The 21,314-nt window shown below is 46.3% G+C and overlaps 1 protein-coding gene across 1 annotated transcript in view; it reads right to left on the reverse strand.

Annotated features, from left to right (window-relative positions):
• Iqck (IQ motif containing K) overlaps positions 1 to 21,314 on the reverse strand; it is a 118,975-nt gene that overhangs the window by 17,609 nt on the left and 80,052 nt on the right. The window contains exon 8 of the mRNA XM_059268164.1: positions 11,541 to 11,652. Within this exon, the coding sequence (XP_059124147.1) occupies positions 11,541 to 11,652 (112 nt within the window). The remainder of the gene's footprint in view (positions 1 to 11,540; positions 11,653 to 21,314) is intronic.

Consider the following 21,314-nt stretch of genomic DNA (forward strand, 5'->3'; position numbering starts at 1 on the left):
CAATGTGTGTGGTCACAGCAAAACAAATCACATGGCCCCTGGGTGTAAACTGAGGCCTCCTGCTCAAATGGAGCCACACAAAGCCCCGTCAAGTTTTCTGTACAGGTGACAGCAGAGCGAGTGGATCGTAAGATCCTCGATATTTTTGTTTCTTCATTTCTCATGATGAGAGCTCATGGCTCTGGTGAGTGGGCGGGTAACAAAGTATAGGGAAAGGAGCTGCTCTGTGCTTTGTAGCGTCCAGCCTCCTTAGCTCTACGCCTTTAAATGCATCTGAGCTCGGACTAATGAGAGTCGGATCTGAAAACTGGCAGACAGTTTAGCTGTTTGGACTCTAAATTTAGATTGTAAGGGTGAATACCGTGAGTCAACAAGCTCACAGAGCGGGAGGTGGGGCCACTTGGCAGGTGGCATCGTTGCTCTCTAAGGCCAATAGGCACAAAGAATCATGTGCTTTGTGCCCTTGGCAATGGAATCAGAGATGGATCCTGACAGATGCTATAGGCAACACCATCATTTCTAAGCACTGTCACTCCATAAGTGGCAGCCACATAATGTAGCAATATGAGGGGAGAGGGAGGACCCTGGAGTCACCTCTTCGCAGTGTGGCCTTGGGTATACTGATTAGCCTCTCTGTGACTCAGCTTCCTCAGCCATTGATGAGATCAGCCATACCCACTTTAGAGGAGTTTGTGAAGATGGAGTAACTGAATTGCTGCGAATGATGTGCTTGCTTCAGGACAAGCACACAGCGAGTGGGACCCTTGTCACCACTATAGAAACTGCGGGTCTCAAAAGGGAGACCAATACCTGGAGTTACATTGTAGAAACTGAAAACAAGAGCACCTTGCTAAGGGTCAATGGGCCCAAACCATAGGGGAAAAAACCCTCAGTAGGTACAGATAGGTGACTGTCGAATAACAGAAGAAAAAGAAATAAAAGAGAACAGAGGCAGGGCTGAGGATGTAGTGCGGTGGTAGAGTGCCTCAATCTGCCATGGAAGGAAGGACAGGGGAGGGGGAGGGGAGGGAGGAGGAGATGGGGGGGGGGGCAGATCAGGAGGGGAAGGGAGGAAGAGAAACCAGCTCATCCTTGCTGTCAGGGACATAACAGGCTGGTGCGGCCCCATAGATAACACACAGAATAAACAACTAAAATCTTGGGTAACTGCAGGGACTCAACAGATAAAAATTACTATCAGTGACCGAGTTAAATACACCACACAGTGAAAGGGGGTTCACAAAGGAATGAACATAGCTCTATTTAAAACCTAGCAGATGGTTGATACAAAGCCCGGTGACAGGGGGCCTGGCCATCCAGGGTCAGCTTCCCACACCCTTTACTGTGGCCAAGGTCAAATGCAGCCACATGTTTATTTCCTGGACTGTGAGGAAGACACAGCCCCAACTCCAACAGACGTGCTATAAGACAAGTTTGGGAGAGGTGAGATAAGCCAAACAGATGGATGAGTGAGTCAGGGCAGCCATGGAGGACTTTCTGGGTAGGTACAGGAATCGGGGACTGGTGGGGGTGAGGAAGCAGGTGTGTGCCTGGCTGTGCACAGCAGGAGCCCGTCCCCAATCATCCTGCTTGCTGCAGAGACCTCCTGTCCTGGATCTCACTCTGCAGACCAGGCTGGCCTCGAACGCACAGAGATCCGCGTGGCTCTGCCTCCCAAGTGCTGGGATTAAAGGCTTGTGCCACCACTGCCTGGCCTGGCCCTTTATTTCTACTTCAGTGCAGCAGCTTTACTGAAATGGAATTTACATGCCATACAACTCATTCTCTTAAAGCAGCCAACACTCAATGGCTTCAGCGAATTCACAGAATTATGCAATTGTGCACACTTTTAATATTCCAACATTTTGTTCCCCAGAGACAAGCCCTGGCCAAGTATGGTGATGCACGCCTGTAATCCCTGAACTTGGAAGGCTGAAACAGGAAAAATGAGAGTGTGAGGCAGGTCTGAGCTACAGAGCAAACCCTGTCAGAGGAGGGGAGGGAAAAAGGAAGGGAGGGAGGAGGAGGGAGAGGAAAAGCAAACAACACAAGAAAACTCAGGTATGATGGCGCATGCCTGTAGTCCAATACTTCTTTGGAGGAGGTGGGAGGATCCTTGACTACATGGAGAGTTCCAGGTCAGCCTGGGCTATAAGAGGCCTTGTCTAATGGCATCAAGGGAAGGAAGAGACCACCACCCCCAGTCCTCCCACCCCTCCCAGCCCTAAGATAACGACTAAGGACCTTTGGCCCTCCACATTCTGCCTGCTCTGGGCATTCCACATCATCCAGCTCTTGTAGGTAGAAGGATGATTTCAGGGTTCATCTGTCTCTGGCTCCTTCTCGGGGTGCTGCTGTCACATCTGTGCTGACTCTGACAGTGCATCCCCTCCCTCAAGTCCTCCTGTCCTTGGTCTGATGGGAAGGAAAGCTGTTGTGGAGAGATCTGCTTCTGTAGAGAGTTCTACCTCTTCACCTACTTTCACAGCCACGATCCAGGCAAATGATCTAACCTCTAACACAGTGTCCTCCCCTGTAAGGCTTGGGAACAATATGTGTAAAGTGCCTGAAGCTTAGTAGGCAGTTAAGAAATTCACGCTTTTGTGGGGAGGGGCCTTTGCAGACATCCACCGTGTAACAGCTAAGGATCTAAGTATGCTGTCCTGTAGGCATACTTGTGCCCTTCCCTTAGCTCTAGCTTTCTTTTAAGAAGATTCACCTCTGGGTGTGATAGACTCAAATGTGGGGACAGAAAAGGTCCATGTTGCAAAACATATGCTTCCCACTTTCCCAAATAGGTGATGCACTCTTCCAAATTCTCTTTTGGCATACCTATTCCTTTCTTCGAACTCCGTCTCTGTGGTGTTAGGAGTGGCACACAGAGCCTGGAGCTAAGCAAGGGCTCTAGCACTGAGCCACACTCCCAGCTCCCCCCAAACTCTCTTAAATAGCCCAGGACTGAACCCATCCTCCCTCCTTCTTTCCTTCAAGCTCTAAGCTTCCAGAGTTTCTCTCTGTCCCCCAGCTACCCTACTGTAGTCTCCCCATCTCAGCCAACTTTAGCATCGGGTACCTTTCAACCCTGAGACTGAAGTCCCACACTCAACAGCATTTTGTACCCTTCAGGGCTATATGCCAGTACGACATATCTGCTGCTAGACAAGCACCCAGGGAAGCCTTCATTTTGTTAGTACATTTTCTGATTCATCCCTTCCAAGAGCCCACTAACTGGTACACTGCAGAGTTGGACCAGAAACTCGGGTCCTCTTCACTTTTAATCCAGATGGAATGGCGTCACTGAAAAAGTCTCACAAAGGAAGGTCTCGGATCCGCAGCTATTACTGGGATCCCGTAGCTAATCCATAGTATCCGGGCTTTGCTGACGTGCTCACAACACATTCTCTGCTAAGAATAAACCCACATCATCACATTCTCTGGCCTCTAGCCTGACACAGCCTTACACATCTTCCCCGGGAAGTTCTCATTTGTAGAACTGAGAACCACAGCTGTAGGTAAATTGCCTGGAATCAACACCGTATTTTGGGAAGGTGGAGGCAGAAGGCTCTGAAGTTCAAGGTCATTCTCAGCTACATATGAATTTGAGCTTAGTTTGGATTAAATGAAGCAGAGGTTCAAAAACAAACAAACAGAAAAACAAAGCAAAAAAACACATCAACAATAAAAATAAACACAATGTGCTGCTGACTTTTAAAATATCACTAAAACCTAGATACAGTTATATACTATCCTCTCTGTGCCAGCCATCTGCCCAACACCACACATGGAAGAGTCACTTACTTGTGACTCCATTGACAGTAAGAGGCAGAACTCTGGCTCTGGGAGAAACCCAAATGTGTCTAACAACAACACATTCGCCAGATGCTGGACACTTGGTTTAACAATATAACAGTCTCCTTTTATTGACCACATAATGTAAGTTACATATTGTCTTGGATTAATGACCACGAAACCCCTCTAGGGTGGAGGGTGGTTGTTACTATTACCATTGCCTTGCTATACAAATGGAGTCACCGAGAGGTTAAGACAACTGCTCAAGGTCGCCAGCTGGGAAATGGGAGACTCAGTCCATCAGGTTACATTAGTTACTGTTCCCATTGCTGCCATAAAGCACTTGACAAAAGCAGCTTAAAGAGAGCAGGGTTTGGCTCACAGCTACAGTGTCATGATGGGGAAGTCATTGGGGAAGCCTGAGACACAAGAAGTAATGCTAGTGCTCAGGACCCAGCTCATGCGAGGGCATCACCCACAGTTAAGATGGGTCCAAAAATCTCTCTCAGAAATGCCTGGAGTTTGTTTCCATGATGATTCTAAACCCCATCAAATCACCCCTCTGTATCAACCACCATGAGTCTTTGCCAGGTCTGTAAATCTTACAAGAGACTTCTGCATTCCTAAGTACGAAGAAGAAGAAGACTTAACAAGGCAGGGGTGGGTGAAGACTCAAAGGAGGTTGGGAGAGTTCATTTGCATAAGCAAATTTAAGGTATTAAATTTCAGGGCAAAACCATTAAAAAAGGAAATCATCTCTGACTGAACTTTGATCCCAACAGAGCAGTGTGGGCGTGCAAGCATCTCAGGAGAAGGCATGTCCCAGCCCGGAAGATTTTTGCAAACTGTAAAGAAAAAGAATATATGCGTGAAAGGTGACGTCATCCTAACAGCCCCACACTCTGGCGAGTCTTAAAAATAAAACCAATGGAAGGAAGACATGAAGTCATTAGCTGTCTCTTAATCAAATTCTTACTTCTTTTGTGGATTAAAGTGAAGAATGAATTAATGTTTGAAAAGACGAGAGAGAAAAAATGAATAAGATTGAAATGACAGCTTAGATTTATAGACATATTTTGTAATAAAGAGCCATAGCATTATCAAAACAATGACCTCACTTAGAATTACAACTGAGGCATGATCATTCTTATTTTACAAGTAGGAGAAATGAGGACCAAGATGACATCACCCACCCAAAGTCCCCAGTGGGTTGATGGCATTGACTATAAATCCACCAAACACCATGAATGATAATTCACATGGTGTTCCTGTGTGTGTTTGCATGTGTGTGTGCTCCTATGTGTGTGTACACATGTGTGCCTGCCTATGGTGAGGATTAGTCCAGGGCCTTACACAAGCTATGCAGGTGTTTCCTACAGAGCTGTATCTCCAACCCAAGAACATTCTTGAAACTATAGGGAAATCTTACCTGCAGACTGTCATACCATGAGGAGAAATTTCCGTGGCTCCCATGTCTTGCCCCAGGCTGTTACCCTTTCCCTCAAGGAGGAAGAGCTGTTCTAAAGGGGTCAGAACTGTAGTTTCTCAGAGAACAGTGCTCACTGGTGCCACATAGTCCTTTTTATCAGGGAGATCAAATCTCAGCTTTAGGAAGGTGTGTTTCCAAGAAACGGGTTGAACCGTGAGGACAGTAGCCCTGTTTCCTTTTTTTTGCTGTGGCTTCCAGGAAGCTCAGAGCTGTATTTCTATTTATTGTGGGAACATGAGGAGAACACTATTGACATTGCATAATGTACAACGGAAGGGCTTTGTTTTCTTCTGGACAGGAAGTTATGTAACGGGTTGTATTTCCTCCTGTCTCTAAGAAACCTCTGTGCTAAAGAAGAGAGCACATACCTTCTCTTACACAATGGCTACCTTCCGGGAATCTCGAGTGGGGCACCTGACTACACTTCACCACTGTTCACTTAAAGTTGACAAGAGAGCAAATTTTAAGGGTCCCCACCACACACATTCAAATGGCAGCTATGGATGACGCTGATATGTTAGCTCTGTTGATATAGCAAACACCACACATTTTTTTTTTCTTTTTCTTTTTCTGACAGGGAGGGTCTCTCTACCTAGCCCTTGCTGACCTGGAACTCACTGTGTACAGACCAGGCTAGCCCTGAACTCACAGAAAGCCACCTGCCTCTGCCTCCTGAGTGCTGGGTTAAAGGCGTGGGACACCATCGCCCGGCATACAACATGTCTTTACATTCATCAAAGCATCAAGCTGTGCACCTTGAATGTACACAATACACACAATTTTTGTCCATTAGATATTTTAAATACATCTTCAGCAGCTATAGTCTTGTGATATTTTGCCAAATGCATTCAGTGGCTTTTATTTCCACAACCTTAATTTTTTTTTCTTAACTCAATTGCCACATTTGCCTAAAGCTGCTGTGTATTTCAGGGACCACTACAAGCCATTGGAATGTGGAATGAACAGGTGAGAAAACAGAGGTAAAGCATATTCTTTGTACCCCTCATACTTCCTCTTCTAAATATGAAGTGATAAAGTCATTTCACACATATTTGTTCTCATATAAAAATGCATATGTCTTATGAGAAAGTTATGTGGTGTGTGTGTGTGTGTGTGTGTGTGTTTGTCAAGCACGTACGCACGCATATGTGCTAACAATTGCATGCAATAGATTCTGGTGTTATGGGAACAATTGCTATGACTTCTGTTTTTGTTTTTGGTCTGACACCTCTTAGATTTCCAAATAAAACGTGGACAGGGCAGCCTCTAAGTGAGGCCAGCACTTAGGAACAAACACCCACATTAGTGTACCTCAAACGGTCCATCTTTTCTTTCTCTCTTTCTCAGATCAGTTATTCTCAACCTGTAGGTCATGACCCCTTTGGGGTTGCACATCAGACATTTACGATTCATAACAGTAGCAAAATTACAGCTATGAAGTAGCATGAAATAATTTTATGGTTGGAGGGGTCACCACAACATGAGGAACTGTATTAAAGAGCCCCAGCAATAGGAATGACCACTGCTTTAGAGAAAACATTTTAGGGACTGGGGAGATGGCTCAGTGGGTAAAGAGCTTGCCATGTAAGCACGAGGACCTTGGATCTTCCAGAACTCACATCTTAAAAGTCAGCGCTGTAATTCAGCACTGGGAGACAGAGATAGGCAGATCCCTGAAGCTCCCTGGGGCTCGCTGGCTAGCCAGTCCAGCCTGCTTGGTCAGTTTAGAAAATGAGAGACCCAGTCTCAAAACCAAACCAGCCCGACAAGCAATGTAAGATGGACAGCAGCCGAGGAACATCCACTGGGCCTGTCCACAGCCTTTACTCACATGCATATACTCATACACCTGTAAACACACAAATGAATGAACGGGCACACACACACACATACACACACACACACACACACACACACACACACACACACACACACTTTTAAAGCTGAGCATGTCCAGAGGCAGCTGCCTATCATCCTCATTAGTCTAGCTGAGCATGCCTATAGGTGTCTGTATGTTTAATTTTAAACTTTTGAACTCATGTGCTTAAGCTAGGGATGCTCCCAAAAAGGCCCTACCATTTTCTCTTCCTGAACTATGTCCTTAAACGGAGATGCTCAGGAATGCGCTTGCTCGGAAGGTGCCTTTCCATAGGCATAGGCATAGGCTTTCCGAATAAAATCTCCATGCTTCCTTCCCGCAAAGAGGGCACTGAGGCTCTGGAAATGACCTGTGCCCTCCCACCTGCTGCGGGTAATACATCTTTCTCTACCCTGTGATTTTTCAGCTGTGCTTATTTTGGCTTTGTGCTCACCACACTATGAGCCCACTGGGTTTAGTGAGGAGTATTCACATACAAAAACCATATGAAGCCAATCACTGGTGAAACACAACTGAAAGCATGCTATTATTTGGGGCGGGATTTTTGACCGTGTCTCAAGGCATCTTTGGACTGCTTTGGCTGAAATTCTGAAGACACACATTTAAAAATAATCTGTGCACCTGTCCTTCTGGAGAACTAACTTCACACTGTTTCTGTCTGGAAGAGAATGTTGTTGGGGACAGTAGCCTCTGACTCTGTGTAACCTGAGACCAACTGCACATGGCCAAGAGTCTGTGCAGACAGCTGATGTTCCTCTCTGAGACTCGCTGTCTACAAGAGGCTGCTCACAGTGTAAACACCAGAGCACGGTGTGATACGATGAGAACACCTTAGAGTGATATTTGCTTGTGGGATTTCCACACAGAGGGAAAATTTTAAATGGAGTTCAAAATTATTACCACTTACCACGACTACACTTTTTTTTAAAAATGGCACATCTAAAGGACAGTTTGCTTATGCTTAATAGAAGCTGCCACACAGGAGGTCTTTGGGGCATGACTACTGTGTCACCTTGGCTAGGGAAATATTGTTTTCTGACCCTCCACAAAATGACTTGCTTGTTGATACCTGAAGGAAGCAACAGGGTGTACCAGGCTGCACGCTCCTCCTCTTCATTCAGCCCCAACCCAGACACCTCAGTCAACACGAACCCAGATAGCAAGAATTCTGATGCCCTGGTAAGAAACCAGCCATGCCATGGGTCATGTTGAAGATGATTGCTGAGAAGTTTATGTCACAGGGCTGGTGCAGCTGGGTGGCAGAGTGCCTGCCTAGGATGTGCGACTCTGGGTTCCAGCTACAACACCTCAAAGGAAAAGAGAGTCTGTGCATCAACCCCTGGGAAAACGTTAGACGATGAGAAAGTGAAGACACGGGAGCTTCAAGCTCGCCACTGTTCACACACGTTGAGAGTGCTCACCCCCATGTGTGTTCATGCATGTGGGGGCCAGAGATCAACACCAGGTGTCCTCCTCAGTCAATCTCCACTGTAATTTTTGAGGTAGGGTCTCTCACTGAACCTGGAGCTCACTGATTGGCAAGAACAGCTAGCCAGCAAGCCCCAGGGGTTCTTCTCTCTCAGCCTCCCCAGAGCTGGGATTACATGTGTGTGCCACCTCACCCAACTTTTTATGTGAACGCTGGGGATCAAATCCGGGTCCCCACGTAAGCTTGGCCAGCGCCTTACTAACTGAGCCGTCCCACTGGCCCCATGGGCAAGTCCTTAGACCTTTCTGGCCTCTGTTTCTCCCACTGTAAACTGAAACCCAAGAGCTCCATGCCTCAAACATGTATGTGTAGACCATTGATCTTTGTGAAGTTTTGGGCAACACAATAAGTTAAACACTGCCCCACTTGGAATCCACAGAGTTCAAGGTCTGCCAGTCAAAGGAAACAAACCCCAAGTCACACAAAAGCACACAAACATCTCGACAGTACTATTGTGGCAGTGCGGAACTTTCACGGGCACTGTGTGCCAGGACTCCTTCTAAAGATCAGCCACGAAACTCCTTTAACAGCTGCATGTGACAGGAACTTTATCACTGGTCCCATTCTGAATGGGGAAACAAAGGTCCAGTGAAGTCAACTAGGTAAGGGTCCCATGGATGGAAGCAGCAGCTACAGTCCTGGAGCGGCTCTGCCGTTAATACTGTCCTGCCTTCCAACTGGCCATGAACCTGGAACAGTCTTGAGAACTTTGTATTTTACTTAATTTTTCCCAAGGGCCATTTCAGAGTTTCAGTGTACAGGGCAGTTTAGTGCTGGGCCATATTAGAATTTGTATTATTGGTTTTTGGTTTTAGTTTTGGTTTGGGTTTTTTTGTTTTGTTTTGTTTTTGGTTTTGGTTTGTTTGTTTGTTTTTTTGTTTGTTTGTTTTTTGTTGTTGTTTTTTGTTTTTTTTTTTTGGTTTTTCGAGACAGGGTTTCTCTGTGTAGCTTTGCGCCTTTCCTGGAACTCACTTGGTAGCCCAGGCTGGCCTCGAACTCACAGAGATTCGCCTGGCTCTGCCTCCCAAGTGCTGGAATTAAAGGTGTACACCACCACCGCCCGGCTAGGATTTATATTATATTAGGTAATATTTATTGAAGACCCTCCCTGTCTTGTAAGGGGGGGGGGGCTCTTGGAGCCCTTGCAAGGTGACAAGGTGCAAACAGCATGTGCCTGGGACAGCAGCTTCTACTCTGCTCTCCTGCTGGCACTTGGCTACTATTCTTCCTGCTCCACAGCAAGCCAAGCCCATCAATCAATGAACAGCGAATCAGCTCCAAAGAATACAGAAGAGCAGCAATAAATAGGTGTACCGTGCTTCCTGTGACCTTTAAACTGATTACAGCCCTGATTGAGTCCCAGTTCTGAGCTGAACTGAAATGGCAGTTGGGCGAAGAAAGGCCGGGGCTGAGCCAGCCGAACAGGAGTAATTGCTGAAGTGGCTTATCTCCCTCCCTCCCTTATTTGCCCTCCCTCCTTCCCTACCCTCTCCCCTTCCGGCCTTCCTTTCCTTTTTCTCTCTCCTCTTTCTTTCTTTCTTTCTTTCTTTCTTTCTTTCTTTCTTTCTTTCTTTCTTTCTTTCTTTCTTTCTTTTTCTTTCTTGTGTGTGCACGTGTGTGTGTGTGTGTGTGTGTGTGTGTGTGTGTGTGTGTGTGTATGTGTGATACACGTTCCTATGGATATGTACACATCTGTGCTCATGCATGTGGAGGTCAGATGTAAATGTTGGGTATCTTCCTCAGCCACTTCTTCACCTTGTTTATTGAAATAGTCTCTCACTGAACCAGAGTCCACCAACTAGACTGGACTGTCTCATCAGCAGGCCGCAGAGACCCTGGCTGCCCCCCACCCTGTAGCACCGGGGCTTACAGTCTTTGTACTCGGTGCTGGGGAATCCAATTCAGGTCCCCATGCTTACATAGCAAGCACTTCACTGACTGAACCATTGTGCCAGCAAACACCCCCCACCCCCGTTCTCTTTTATTTTTAAACTTTAACATTATATATTCACAGTAGGGAAAACAGAAAAACAATTGCCAAAAAAGGGAAGAAAAGAAAAATCCCACTGGTGTTCATTCTGATATGTTCTTTTTCCAATACAAAAATATAGATAAAGAAGAGGATTTAGTAATACAAAGTACTGGTTCACCGAAGCCCGACCATCTGCCATCTGCAAGCAGGGGAGGAGTGTGGAGGGGTGCTACATGTGTGTGTTAACATGCCCACACATGTGGGGAGGTGGATCAGAGGTTTGAGAGCTGGAGAGCCCATTGTGTCTGGTTCAGCCCACATCTGAGGCCCGAGGCCCAGGAGGCCCAGAGGAGAGACAGGAGAAGACCAGTGCTCTGCATATACAGGCAAGTAATTCAACCTTCCTCGCCCCTTATCCTATTCTGGCCCTCACCAATGGAGAGGGCAGCCATCTGTTCAGCCTACCAGTTTCTAGAAACACCCTCACAGCTATACCCAGAAATAGTACTCACCAACTGAGCATCCCCTGGCCCAGCCAAACTGACACACGGAATTGCCCATAACAAAAGGAAGGTGGAAATAAACCCGCTGAGGTTCAGACACACAGCAGGAGTTGGGGAGGGTGATTACCTGCACACCCTGCCATTAACACGGTTCCCCAAATCACAGCTTGATAGCTAGAAAATAAAAGCCCTTAGATACAAAATGACACAGAATCCTCAAGGGAGGGAAATGGCCACGTGAATTACATCCTGTGGACTCTGTAGCTGCCAAGCAGGACACACACACACACACACACACACACACACACACACACACACACACACACACGGGTTCTGCAGGCCTCCGAGAGTTTCCCTCTAGAGCTCAGGTGAAGGATCAGCATGAAGAATAAGCGTGGGCTGTGGAGCCCGCCACTCACATTTCTGCTCTTGTTTGGCCCAGAAGATCTTCACACGCTGGCGGATGTGCTTGTCCTCACGAAGCTTCTTCTGCCACTGCCGCAGCTCCTGAATCTCAGGGTCACAGCGAACCTGGAAAAGGCCACAAAGCTTAGCCAGGCCCCCTTCTCCACACCTCCACACGCCCCCTTAATAAGTCTTCATGGAAAAGCCTTCAGAACCAACTGGATGTACTGTAACTTTTTACAACTCTCTTGCACACAGGGCTCAAACTGAGAGCCTCATACATGCTAGGCAAGTGCTCTACCACCGAGCTACACCCCAGCCCTAGTTTGATGTACTTTTGATTCTTAGAAAACACTGTTCTCGGTGAGTTACCTACACTCCAAAAGTTTGTTTCATACGTGAGCACAAATAAGATTGTGAGGATTTGCCATACTAATGGTATGTTGAGAATATTCTAGATTTGGGTTGTCCCATATTACTATAATGTGCAATTTTAAGTTTTCTCCATCTCATTTGGAAAAAAAAAAAGAAGCAGGCAAGGATGTTTTAGATAATATATCTTATTTAACCTAGATAATTAATATCATTAATACTTACTTGTTGATATCCAAAAATCTTGTCATTTCAACATGTAATTAATACAAAAATTATTTATGGCAGGCACATGTCTATAATCCCAGCACTTTGGAAGGTTGAAGCAGGAAAATTTTGAATTCAAGACCAGAATGAGCTACACATCAAGACTCTCTCCCAGGTCCATTCCATAGCCCTTGACGGAGTGTCTTCTTCCTTCTACATGTATTCTATCTACTACTGAGATAACCAGCAAACCCTGGCTGCACCCAGCACCTGATGAACCAGATGTGGTAGCAGATTCCCAGAATCCCAGCACTCAGGAGGTAGAGGCAAGATGATAAGGAATTCAAGGTCATCTTTCAACCATACAGAGAATTTTGAGTCTAGCATGGGATCCAAAAGACCATGATTCATTCTATTGAGGTAGGAATGATTGGGCCCATTCTAAAGATGAGAAAACCAAGATGAAGAGAGCAGAGGGAGTTCCAGGGGAGGGTGCCAGGGGAGAGGTGTGATGGTATGATGCAGTACTGTGTGACCCAGTAGACTCAGAAGCATAGCCCCTCACCCCCTTCTCCATCCTGAGGCATCCTTCTATCACCTGCTTGCTGGGGGAACTGTTCAGCAGAAAGTTGACTACAAGCCTAAGTGGGTAACTACATTTCCAGTTTATTCTGAAAAAGAAGTTAAAGTCATTGAATAGACAAGGAACAACCACCATATCCAAGGACATTGTCATGGTAACACTTACACAGCTCTTGGAATTAACTATCAAAGATGACCACTTTGTGGGTTCCCTTTCACAGTCAGCTCCATTCATTAAAATGCAGCCATAGTTTTATAATCTGGGGAAGAGTTCCCTGTACTGGAATTAGTATGTGAATCTGGGGAAGCCACACACTAGATGCCAAGGTCAGTGGCCCCCCGGAGTCAGTGGCCACACCTGTCTTTCCAGGGTTCCCATGTGCCCAAGGGGCAGTGTGCTTGTCCTTGTCTTCTAGAACCCATAACCTTGACTTGGTATCACTGGGCAGGAACAGGTGGGACGAGGCAGAGGCAGGACAATCAGGAGCTGCAGTGGGAACCTCAGGCACAGGCAAGACCCAGTGCCACAGGAAACAAACAGAGGCAGCTCAGGGAGAGGTCCAAGGGGAGCTGCTCCCCAAGCCTGCTGGTTGGGCCATCCTATGGAGGCCACCCAGGTATGTGTCCATCAGCTTTTTTAAGCCACCGTTGGAGCTTAAGACTTTGCACCCAGTCACAGCAACTGTCATTAAAGCCACCTACCCATCTGCCTCCCCCCAGAATACAAATGGTCCCTGAAAGGACTGGGCTGAGTCAGATCCCTAGGTTTGGCCATCAGATCCCTCCCAGCCCTACAGCCAATCTTCTCTTCTCTGTTCCCCCTTTCCGTGCAAGGCCCACCTCTTGTCATCTCTTGGTAGTTTTTTTTAGGGGAGGTGTGTTGCCGTTGTCTCTCCTGGGAATGTCTATGAGTTACCAGCAGCCGGGATGGTTCTTTTTTACTTAATTGTGGTAAAATACACACAATATAAATACTACATTTTAACTTCAGTGGTGCTAAGTTCATTCAGAACACTGTGCAACCACCTCCACTCATCGAATTTCAGAACATTCTTATTGCCTCAAAAGGAAATTCTGTACCCACTAATCAGTACTTCCCTATTCTCCGTTATTCCCACCCCAGCCACTAATCTGTTTTAGAGTATCTGTGGATTTCCCTATCTGGGGTATTTCACATAAATGCAATCATTTGCCCATGGACTGTTTGTGTCTGGATTCTTCACTCATACAGAGTTTCAGCATTTATCCCACTTCCTTGCTGCACAGCCTCCCACTGGGTAGCTAGACAACAGTGTGATTTATCGACTTGTCTCCTCATGGACATTGGAGTCATTGCCACCTTTTACTATTGTGAACAGAGTTCTGTGAACACTTGCCCACGCCACATTTTTCCTTAAATATTTATTTCCCTATAGTTGTTTGATGCTGACCTACATCACAAACAGAAACACCTGTTTGGCCACCTTTCCAAAGGCTGCATTTGTCCACAGGGCTCTGCTGACAGTACCGTGTGGTCTCCTCTGTTGGGCCAGAGACCTTTTTCCTTGGCCTTCTTCATGTCGTCCTGGGTGCCATTCACCTTTGCAGAACGCAGCAGCAACAGGCCTGTTGGTGGGTCTCTCATTGCCAGGAGACCCTGGAGCACTAGAGAAGGCTTTTGTGAGCTGGGGAGAGCAGGCACCCATTGACGGCTAATCCCGCTGACTATTGTCACCGTTAGGAAAGCACTTTAGATGGCAGGAGTTGTGCCCATCAGCAAATTCCAGAGTGCAGTGCGGAATCAACATGCAGTGGGTTCCCTTCCCGTGGCTTCCCACCACTTTGCCACTTGGTTTTTGAAGTCACCGTGGAGAGTCAGCTTGCTCTTCCGGTGTGCACAAGGATATGACTGATGCTATGGGCTTGACTTTGGTCCACAAATAAACCAGAAGCTTCTTGATACGGGTGTTGGTTTTTATTTGTTGTGATTTATTTATGGATAGTTATTTGTTTTGCCTTGTTAGGGACCAAAGGCAGGACTTTGCACATGCTAGGCCAGTGCTCTATCATTGCCCAGTCTGGCTATCAACTATTTTAATACCCGAGACTTTCAAATTCTTCTAATTCTGTATGACTCTAATGAAAGGCATTGAGAGAACTGTGTCAGTTTATAAAGCCAGCTCTGGGCTGTGGAGATGGTTCTGTGGGTAAAGCACTTGCCATGCAAGCATGAGGACCTGAGTTCAAATCCTCAGAACCAGGTAAAGCCTGGTGTAGTAGTATTTGCTTCTGCCCATGACCTTGGGCTGTATGGTCTAAAGGAGGAGGTGCTTCCTGCCATTGTATGTGACCTCTTACAAGGGGCTGTAGAAGGGTCGCATGTCCTGCTCCCTGCTCCTGCTTGTAGGTGGATTCGCTCCGGTCAGGTCAGAGGATGACTTCAGCTTTCTACTCCATTCTGTAATCGTGAGTGTATTTCCTCAATTTATATCTTAATAAATTCTGTTAGCCATTTAATAGACTCACATGGATTGATCGTAATAGACTGGCATGGCCACACCTACCTATAACCCCAGTACTCCTCCAAGACAGGAGTCAGTGACAGCAGAGTCCTGGAAGCTGACATACCAGTCCCTGGCACACACAGCAGTGAACAGTAAGAGTTCTATTTGAAACAGGAAAGCAAGGAGTAACACTGGAGGGTGTGCTCTACACTACAGGAGCACTGTGACATTCCCCCACCCCCACCACATGGACAGACATACACATCATATACACAAACAATGGGAAAGGGACGGGGAAGGAGACTCTAAACCTGACAGTCTGAGACTGAATCTCAGCTCTGCACAGCCTTGAGTAAGTTGCTTAGGCCCTCAGAGCCTCAGTTTCTTAATCTGTAAAATGGAGTTGGTGTCGGGCAGTGGTGGTGCACGCCTTTGATCCCAGCACTCGGGAGGCAGAGGCAAGCAGATCTCTGTGAGTTCAAGGCCAGCCTGGTCTACAGAGAAAGTTCCAGGAAAGGTGCAAAGCTACAGAGAAAACCTGTCTTGAAAAAAAAACAAAAACAAACAAACAAAAAAACCAAAAATGGAGTTGGCACAAAAGCAACACCTGAAGTGCTAATAAAAACATGTCTACGGAAGCTCTCTTTGTGTTAACCATTCTTAAAACCAACTAGTAAAGAAAAGAGTGGATTCATCTGATGCTGAATCCTCTAATTGCCTTGAATGCTCCAAACCAAGTGGCTGAGGAGCCAGTGACTCAGTTAAAAGTGTGGTCTTCTCCCCGGGGTTCACAAAGCGCTGAGCACGTACATGATTTTGTAATTTCGTAACTCTGGGCTCTGGCCAGCTCGAACAGAGGTTCTGGGGCTGTGTGGGGTGGGTGATGGCAGGGGAGGAAAGCAGAGGTTGCTGGGACTCTGCCCTTCCTAATCTCTCCTTCCCAACTGCTCTTAGCTCACTTGTTTTCCCTGCTTCTTGGCCAAACAGACACTCACATAGCAACAGCTGCCATCGCTTATTCCCTCAAGCTTTCCTAATCGCCTCGAAGGAAAGTGCTTAATCCATTACAGTCACTGGATGGTCGCTGGAGAAGTAACAGAATGGACGGGCCCTTCAATGACGCTCACAAGTGCCAGCCCTGGAGTTGGCATGAGATGTCTCCCAGTAGATTCTTAGGATGTCTTTGCCATGGCTGACATCCCAATGGTTATGAGAACGGGTTTACATTCGAAAGACCAGTTTCCACATGTGGAAGAGAGGGGCGGGGGTTGGAGGGAGATGTTTGCAAAACTCTTTTCCACTACCCAATAAAAGTCCCAGAGCACATAGCTAGCTAGTTCCACTTTCTCTTTGGAAGGAAGCTTGGAGAGTTCTTTTCAGATCTTCGGCAAAACCAACTCAAAGCAGAGCAAAGTCGGCTGCTTGTTCTAGAAGTCGCTAGTGTTTCCTTTTGTCTCAGGAGCTGTGTGTCTAGTGGCAGGCCCGGTTACTGACATTCACCCGCAGTGTAGAATGCCTCAGGGTTGTTCAGTCTAGAACTGTCTGCCCTGGAGCAGCATTTTCAACAGTGGGTGTTGGCACATTTGTGAACAACCAGCTTAGCCTGTGAGTGAGAACGACACTTTAAACATGTAATGAGGGAGCAGGGGGATGGCTACACTTGGTAAAGAACCAACAGAGCAAGGATGAAGACCCGCATTTGGACCCCCAGCACCCACATGAAGCCAGGTGGCACATGGCTGCACTCCCAGCGCTGGAAGGTGGTGGTGCTGGAGGGAGATGGTTCCCTGAAGTCTTCTGGCCAGCTAGTCTAGATGACTGAGGGACTCTGGGCTCAGTGGGAGACCTTGAATTAAAATATAAGGTGTTTGCTGGAATCAAGGCCTGCTACTTTTCTACAGGATAGAGAAGATTCTGGCTGGTTCTTGACATGTATATATTGAATGCCTAAAATGTCAGCACAGTTAGATGTAATGATCTTTCACTGTAATAAAAATCCTCTGTTTAAAAAAAAATAAGATGGACAGCAATAGAGGAAGAGGCTCTACGTTGACCTCTGGCTCCACATGCATGCACATGCATGTACACATGCACTCACATACACATGTATATACACACTATACCACATACATGTACACACAAAAACTCTAACGAATAGAAAATAACACATACACCTTTACTGTTGAGGGCATCTTCAGCCCCACGTGTTTAACTTTACATTCTATTTTATCGGCCATTCATGGTGGTAGGTCACCTTTTCTTTGCTCAGCGTTCACGCAGTGCCTTTTCTCAACTCTTCGCTTTCAACCACGTTGGTTATTTTGTATTTTCTGGACCTCTAATATGGAGGCAATCCTCTCATGACCCAGTCTGGAAACCATGGGACAAGCTGTTCTGTGTACATTTATTATGGTTACTGATGTCTTTAGTTCTCTTGACTGGTTTTATTTTTAATTTTTCATGCTTTCATATAGACCATTCTTTCCTGATTTCCAGAGCATACAGTGTCTGTATTCCAGCTGCTATTTCACATTCTGGTCTTTGTTTTATTTGGTTGGTTGGCTTTGGGTTTGGGGTTGGGTTTTGATGTTTCTCACAGGGTCTCACTACACAGCCCAGAGTGGCCTCATACTTAATATCCTCCTGCCTCAGTCTCCCAAGTGCTGAGATTACAGGTGTTCAACACTATGTTGCTATAAGCCAAGTGTGGTGGCACATACCTGCAATCTGAGTATTTGGGAGGCTGAGGCAGGAGAATTCTAAGTGTGAAGCCAGCCTGGTCACATAGTAAGTTTGAAGTCAACCTGAACAACAATAGCAAAATCCTGTCTTTTTTTCCCCCCTGAGATAGGGATTTAACTTACTATGTAGACCATGCTTGCCTTGAACTCACATAGACCCACCTGTCTCTTCTCCCAAGAGCTGGGATTAAGGCACCACTACACCCAGCTTTAAAACCCTGCCTTTAAAAAAAGGTGCTGTAATATAATAAATAAATTAAAAATTAAACTTATCATCACAGTCTCCTCCCACATGATGCAGGCCTTGAGATGGCTTTAATTCTACTGTCCATGCTCTTCTGCATCACCCCCCACCCCACCCCACCCCTCGGCCTTTGCTATGCTACTCTTTCTCAGGGGCTAATGCCTGCTTATATCTTGTTCTACAAGGTTTTCCTGCAGCTCCTTCCTCATGGGCTCATCCCCCTCTATTTAAACTCATCTCTCAGGAGTTCGTTCAGGAGGCGTGTTTGGGAGAGGCATATTTATAGCTCTTGAGTGATGGGTGAGTGGGTACGTAATTCTAGGTTCCATGTTGTTTTCCCCCAAGATCAGCAGACACTCCACTTCACTGTCTAGGGTATTACTATGGCTGATGAGAAGTCTCTAATTGCTCTCTGGCTTTCCCATTGTAGGGAATCTCTGCTGTGAGGCAGAGTTGAGGACTGGGTGCTTCCAGTGTCCCATGGCCACACATGAAACATTTTGGATGGTCTTGTCTTTACTCAGCTCATTCAGGACTCATGTCCTTTAGTAGCCTCTGGAAATGTGGCTTCTCCACTGTTCACTGCCCACTCTGCGATTCTTAGTACACCGGAGCATCTCATTTTGTCGTGCCTCAGTTGCTTTTCCTCCTGCTAGCCCCTCTCGGCTTCATTCTTTCTCCCAGACCCGACTCTCATTAATGGCTCCTCTAGCCGTGTCTATCTGCTAGTTAGAGATGTGATCCATGGGTCAGCAACCTCTGTACCAGCAAGAATTTGCTCACAGGCTGCAGCCTAGCCTGTGAGATCAGCACACCACTAAAGGTGAGCTCAGGAAGCTGAGGTGCTTTAACAGACTCCCGGGTGACGCTGATGTGCGCTGAAACTTGAGGGCCACTGCCTGCACGGCCTCCAGCATGCTAGGCCAGCATCCCCCCCCCACTGAGCCCATTCACTCAGTTACTTTCATCCCTGATGACTGCACTCGGTTCTTCTTCAAATCTGAATTTCCCCCTTTTTTCATACTGACTTGTTCTTCCAGCATGGGCTATATTTTGTTCTAGTAAATCTATATAATCATTGTAAACACACTTACTTCAAACCCTCAAATTGCTGTACTTGAGGCCTGAATGTTCCAGCTGGTGCTGGTGCTGACTTCCCTCTTACTTGGTGGTTCATTTGTAAAATTCGAAGTTTGTAACTTTTGAGTGTATTAGTTCCAACTCCAAGCTTATCCACATCTGAAGTCATGTCTTTAACTAGTAAACTTTTTTTATTGGGATGAATAAAATAGTAAATATTGTTGGTCTTGTGGGCCTTGAAGTCTCTTTCACACCAATTCAATGCTGCCATTACAACATAGAAGCAGCTGCAGACAATATGCTAAATGGGTATGGACATGTTCTAGTAAAATTTTATTTGTTAATACACACACATGCATGCAGATACACACACACACACACACACACACACACAGAGAGAGAGAGAGAGAGAGAGAGAGAGAGAGAGAGAGAGAGAGAGAGAGAGAGAGAGGAGAAACTTTACTTGCAGCCAGGCCAGATGGCACAGGCCTATAATCCCAGCTACTATAGAAACTAAGGCAGGAGGACCCCAGTTCAAGACCAGGGTGGACAACTTAGACTTTGTCTCAAAATAAAAAAGGTAAAAACGACCATTGGGGCTGTAGGTCAAAGGTGGAGTACTTGCCTTGCATGCATGAGGCCATAGGTTCAATCTCAAGTGCTGCAAAAAACTTTATTTAATAAAGAATAAAACACAAAGAACAAGACTGGGAGTGGTGGCACACACCTTTTATCCCAGCACTTGGAATACAGAGGCGGGTGAATTTCTGAGTTCGAGGTCAGTATGGTCTACAGAGCGAATTCTAGGATGGCCAGGGCTAGTTACCCAGAAAAACTTTGTCTCAAAAAACAAAACAAAACAAAAACAGAAACAAAGAAACAAACAAAATCCCAAGTCATAGACAGTGGACTGGACATAGTCCTTCGAGTACAGTTTGCCAACCTCTGCCTTGACCCCTGTGTGGGCATTAAAACTCCAGCCCAGCTTCCCACACTGCCTCTTCCTGCTCTTTCTAACTAATCATTTGAAACGTTTTTTTTTTTTTTTTTTTTTTTGGTTTTTCGAGACAGGGTTTCTCTGTGTAGCTTTGCGCCTTTCCTGGGACTCACTTGGTAGCCCAGCTGGCCTCGAACTCACAGAGATCCGCCTGGCTCTGCCTCCCGAGTGCTGGGATTAAAGGCGTGCGCCACCACCGCCCGGCGAAACATTTTTCTAAGCTCAATAAATGACACTGGTGTCACTTGGGTTCTGTAGAAACAGACCCCTCCTTGGGGGTACGAATGCATGCCAGTGGGGTAGAACAAGACCTGAAAAACTGTAAGTGATCCCAATGAGCTCAAGTCGGGGCCACCCTGATTCCCTGGAAGAGAATGCAAGGAATGAACTTAATGTTACAAACCCCGAGCTAACATCTGTACAGCTTGGCTGTTTCAGTTCCTACATGAATACCATGCTGATTATTGCAAATCCTTCCAATGTGAGTCAAGGGAGACTTCTCGGGCTGTTAGCCTGTGGTCAGGAAGGCAGGATCTGGGTGACTCACCAATACCAGCTGCCTTTCCTGAGGCAGTCAGTCACTGCAATGCCCGGATCTGAGAAGGCCTTCTCCCAGGAAGCCACACCTATTTTTCTACTGAAGTCCCTCTCAAGGAGGAAGGGGGGAACTGCAGGACATGGCACATACTTGAAAGAAATGGAATTTCCCCCACATCTCCGTGATGACAGTTCAGATAAAGTTCATCCAACTTCTTTTGATAACTAAGTGGCCAGATGATTAGCAATGAATCTGATGCAAAGGCATTTAAGGTATTTGATGGACTTCTCAGTCATCTACAGAATAAATTACACCACAGTGTGCTGTGCCAAGGACCCAATCCCTCACCACACGCTGAGCTTTTCCCTCTAGTTAGCGCTTAGCTAACAGTTGTGGAGTGTGTCTAACAAGGGACCTGTGAGCACTGTTTTAGGAGCTATCTACATGCCTACTATTAATTCTCAGAAGAAATCTATGAAGTATGCAGTATTGCCACTCCTTTTTCAAAGAGAAAACTGAGCCTCAGACAGGCAAATAATGCCCC

Source organism: Peromyscus eremicus, chromosome 1 (assembly GCF_949786415.1).
Source record: "Peromyscus eremicus chromosome 1, PerEre_H2_v1, whole genome shotgun sequence".
NCBI classification, from domain to species: domain Eukaryota; kingdom Metazoa; phylum Chordata; class Mammalia; order Rodentia; family Cricetidae; genus Peromyscus; species Peromyscus eremicus.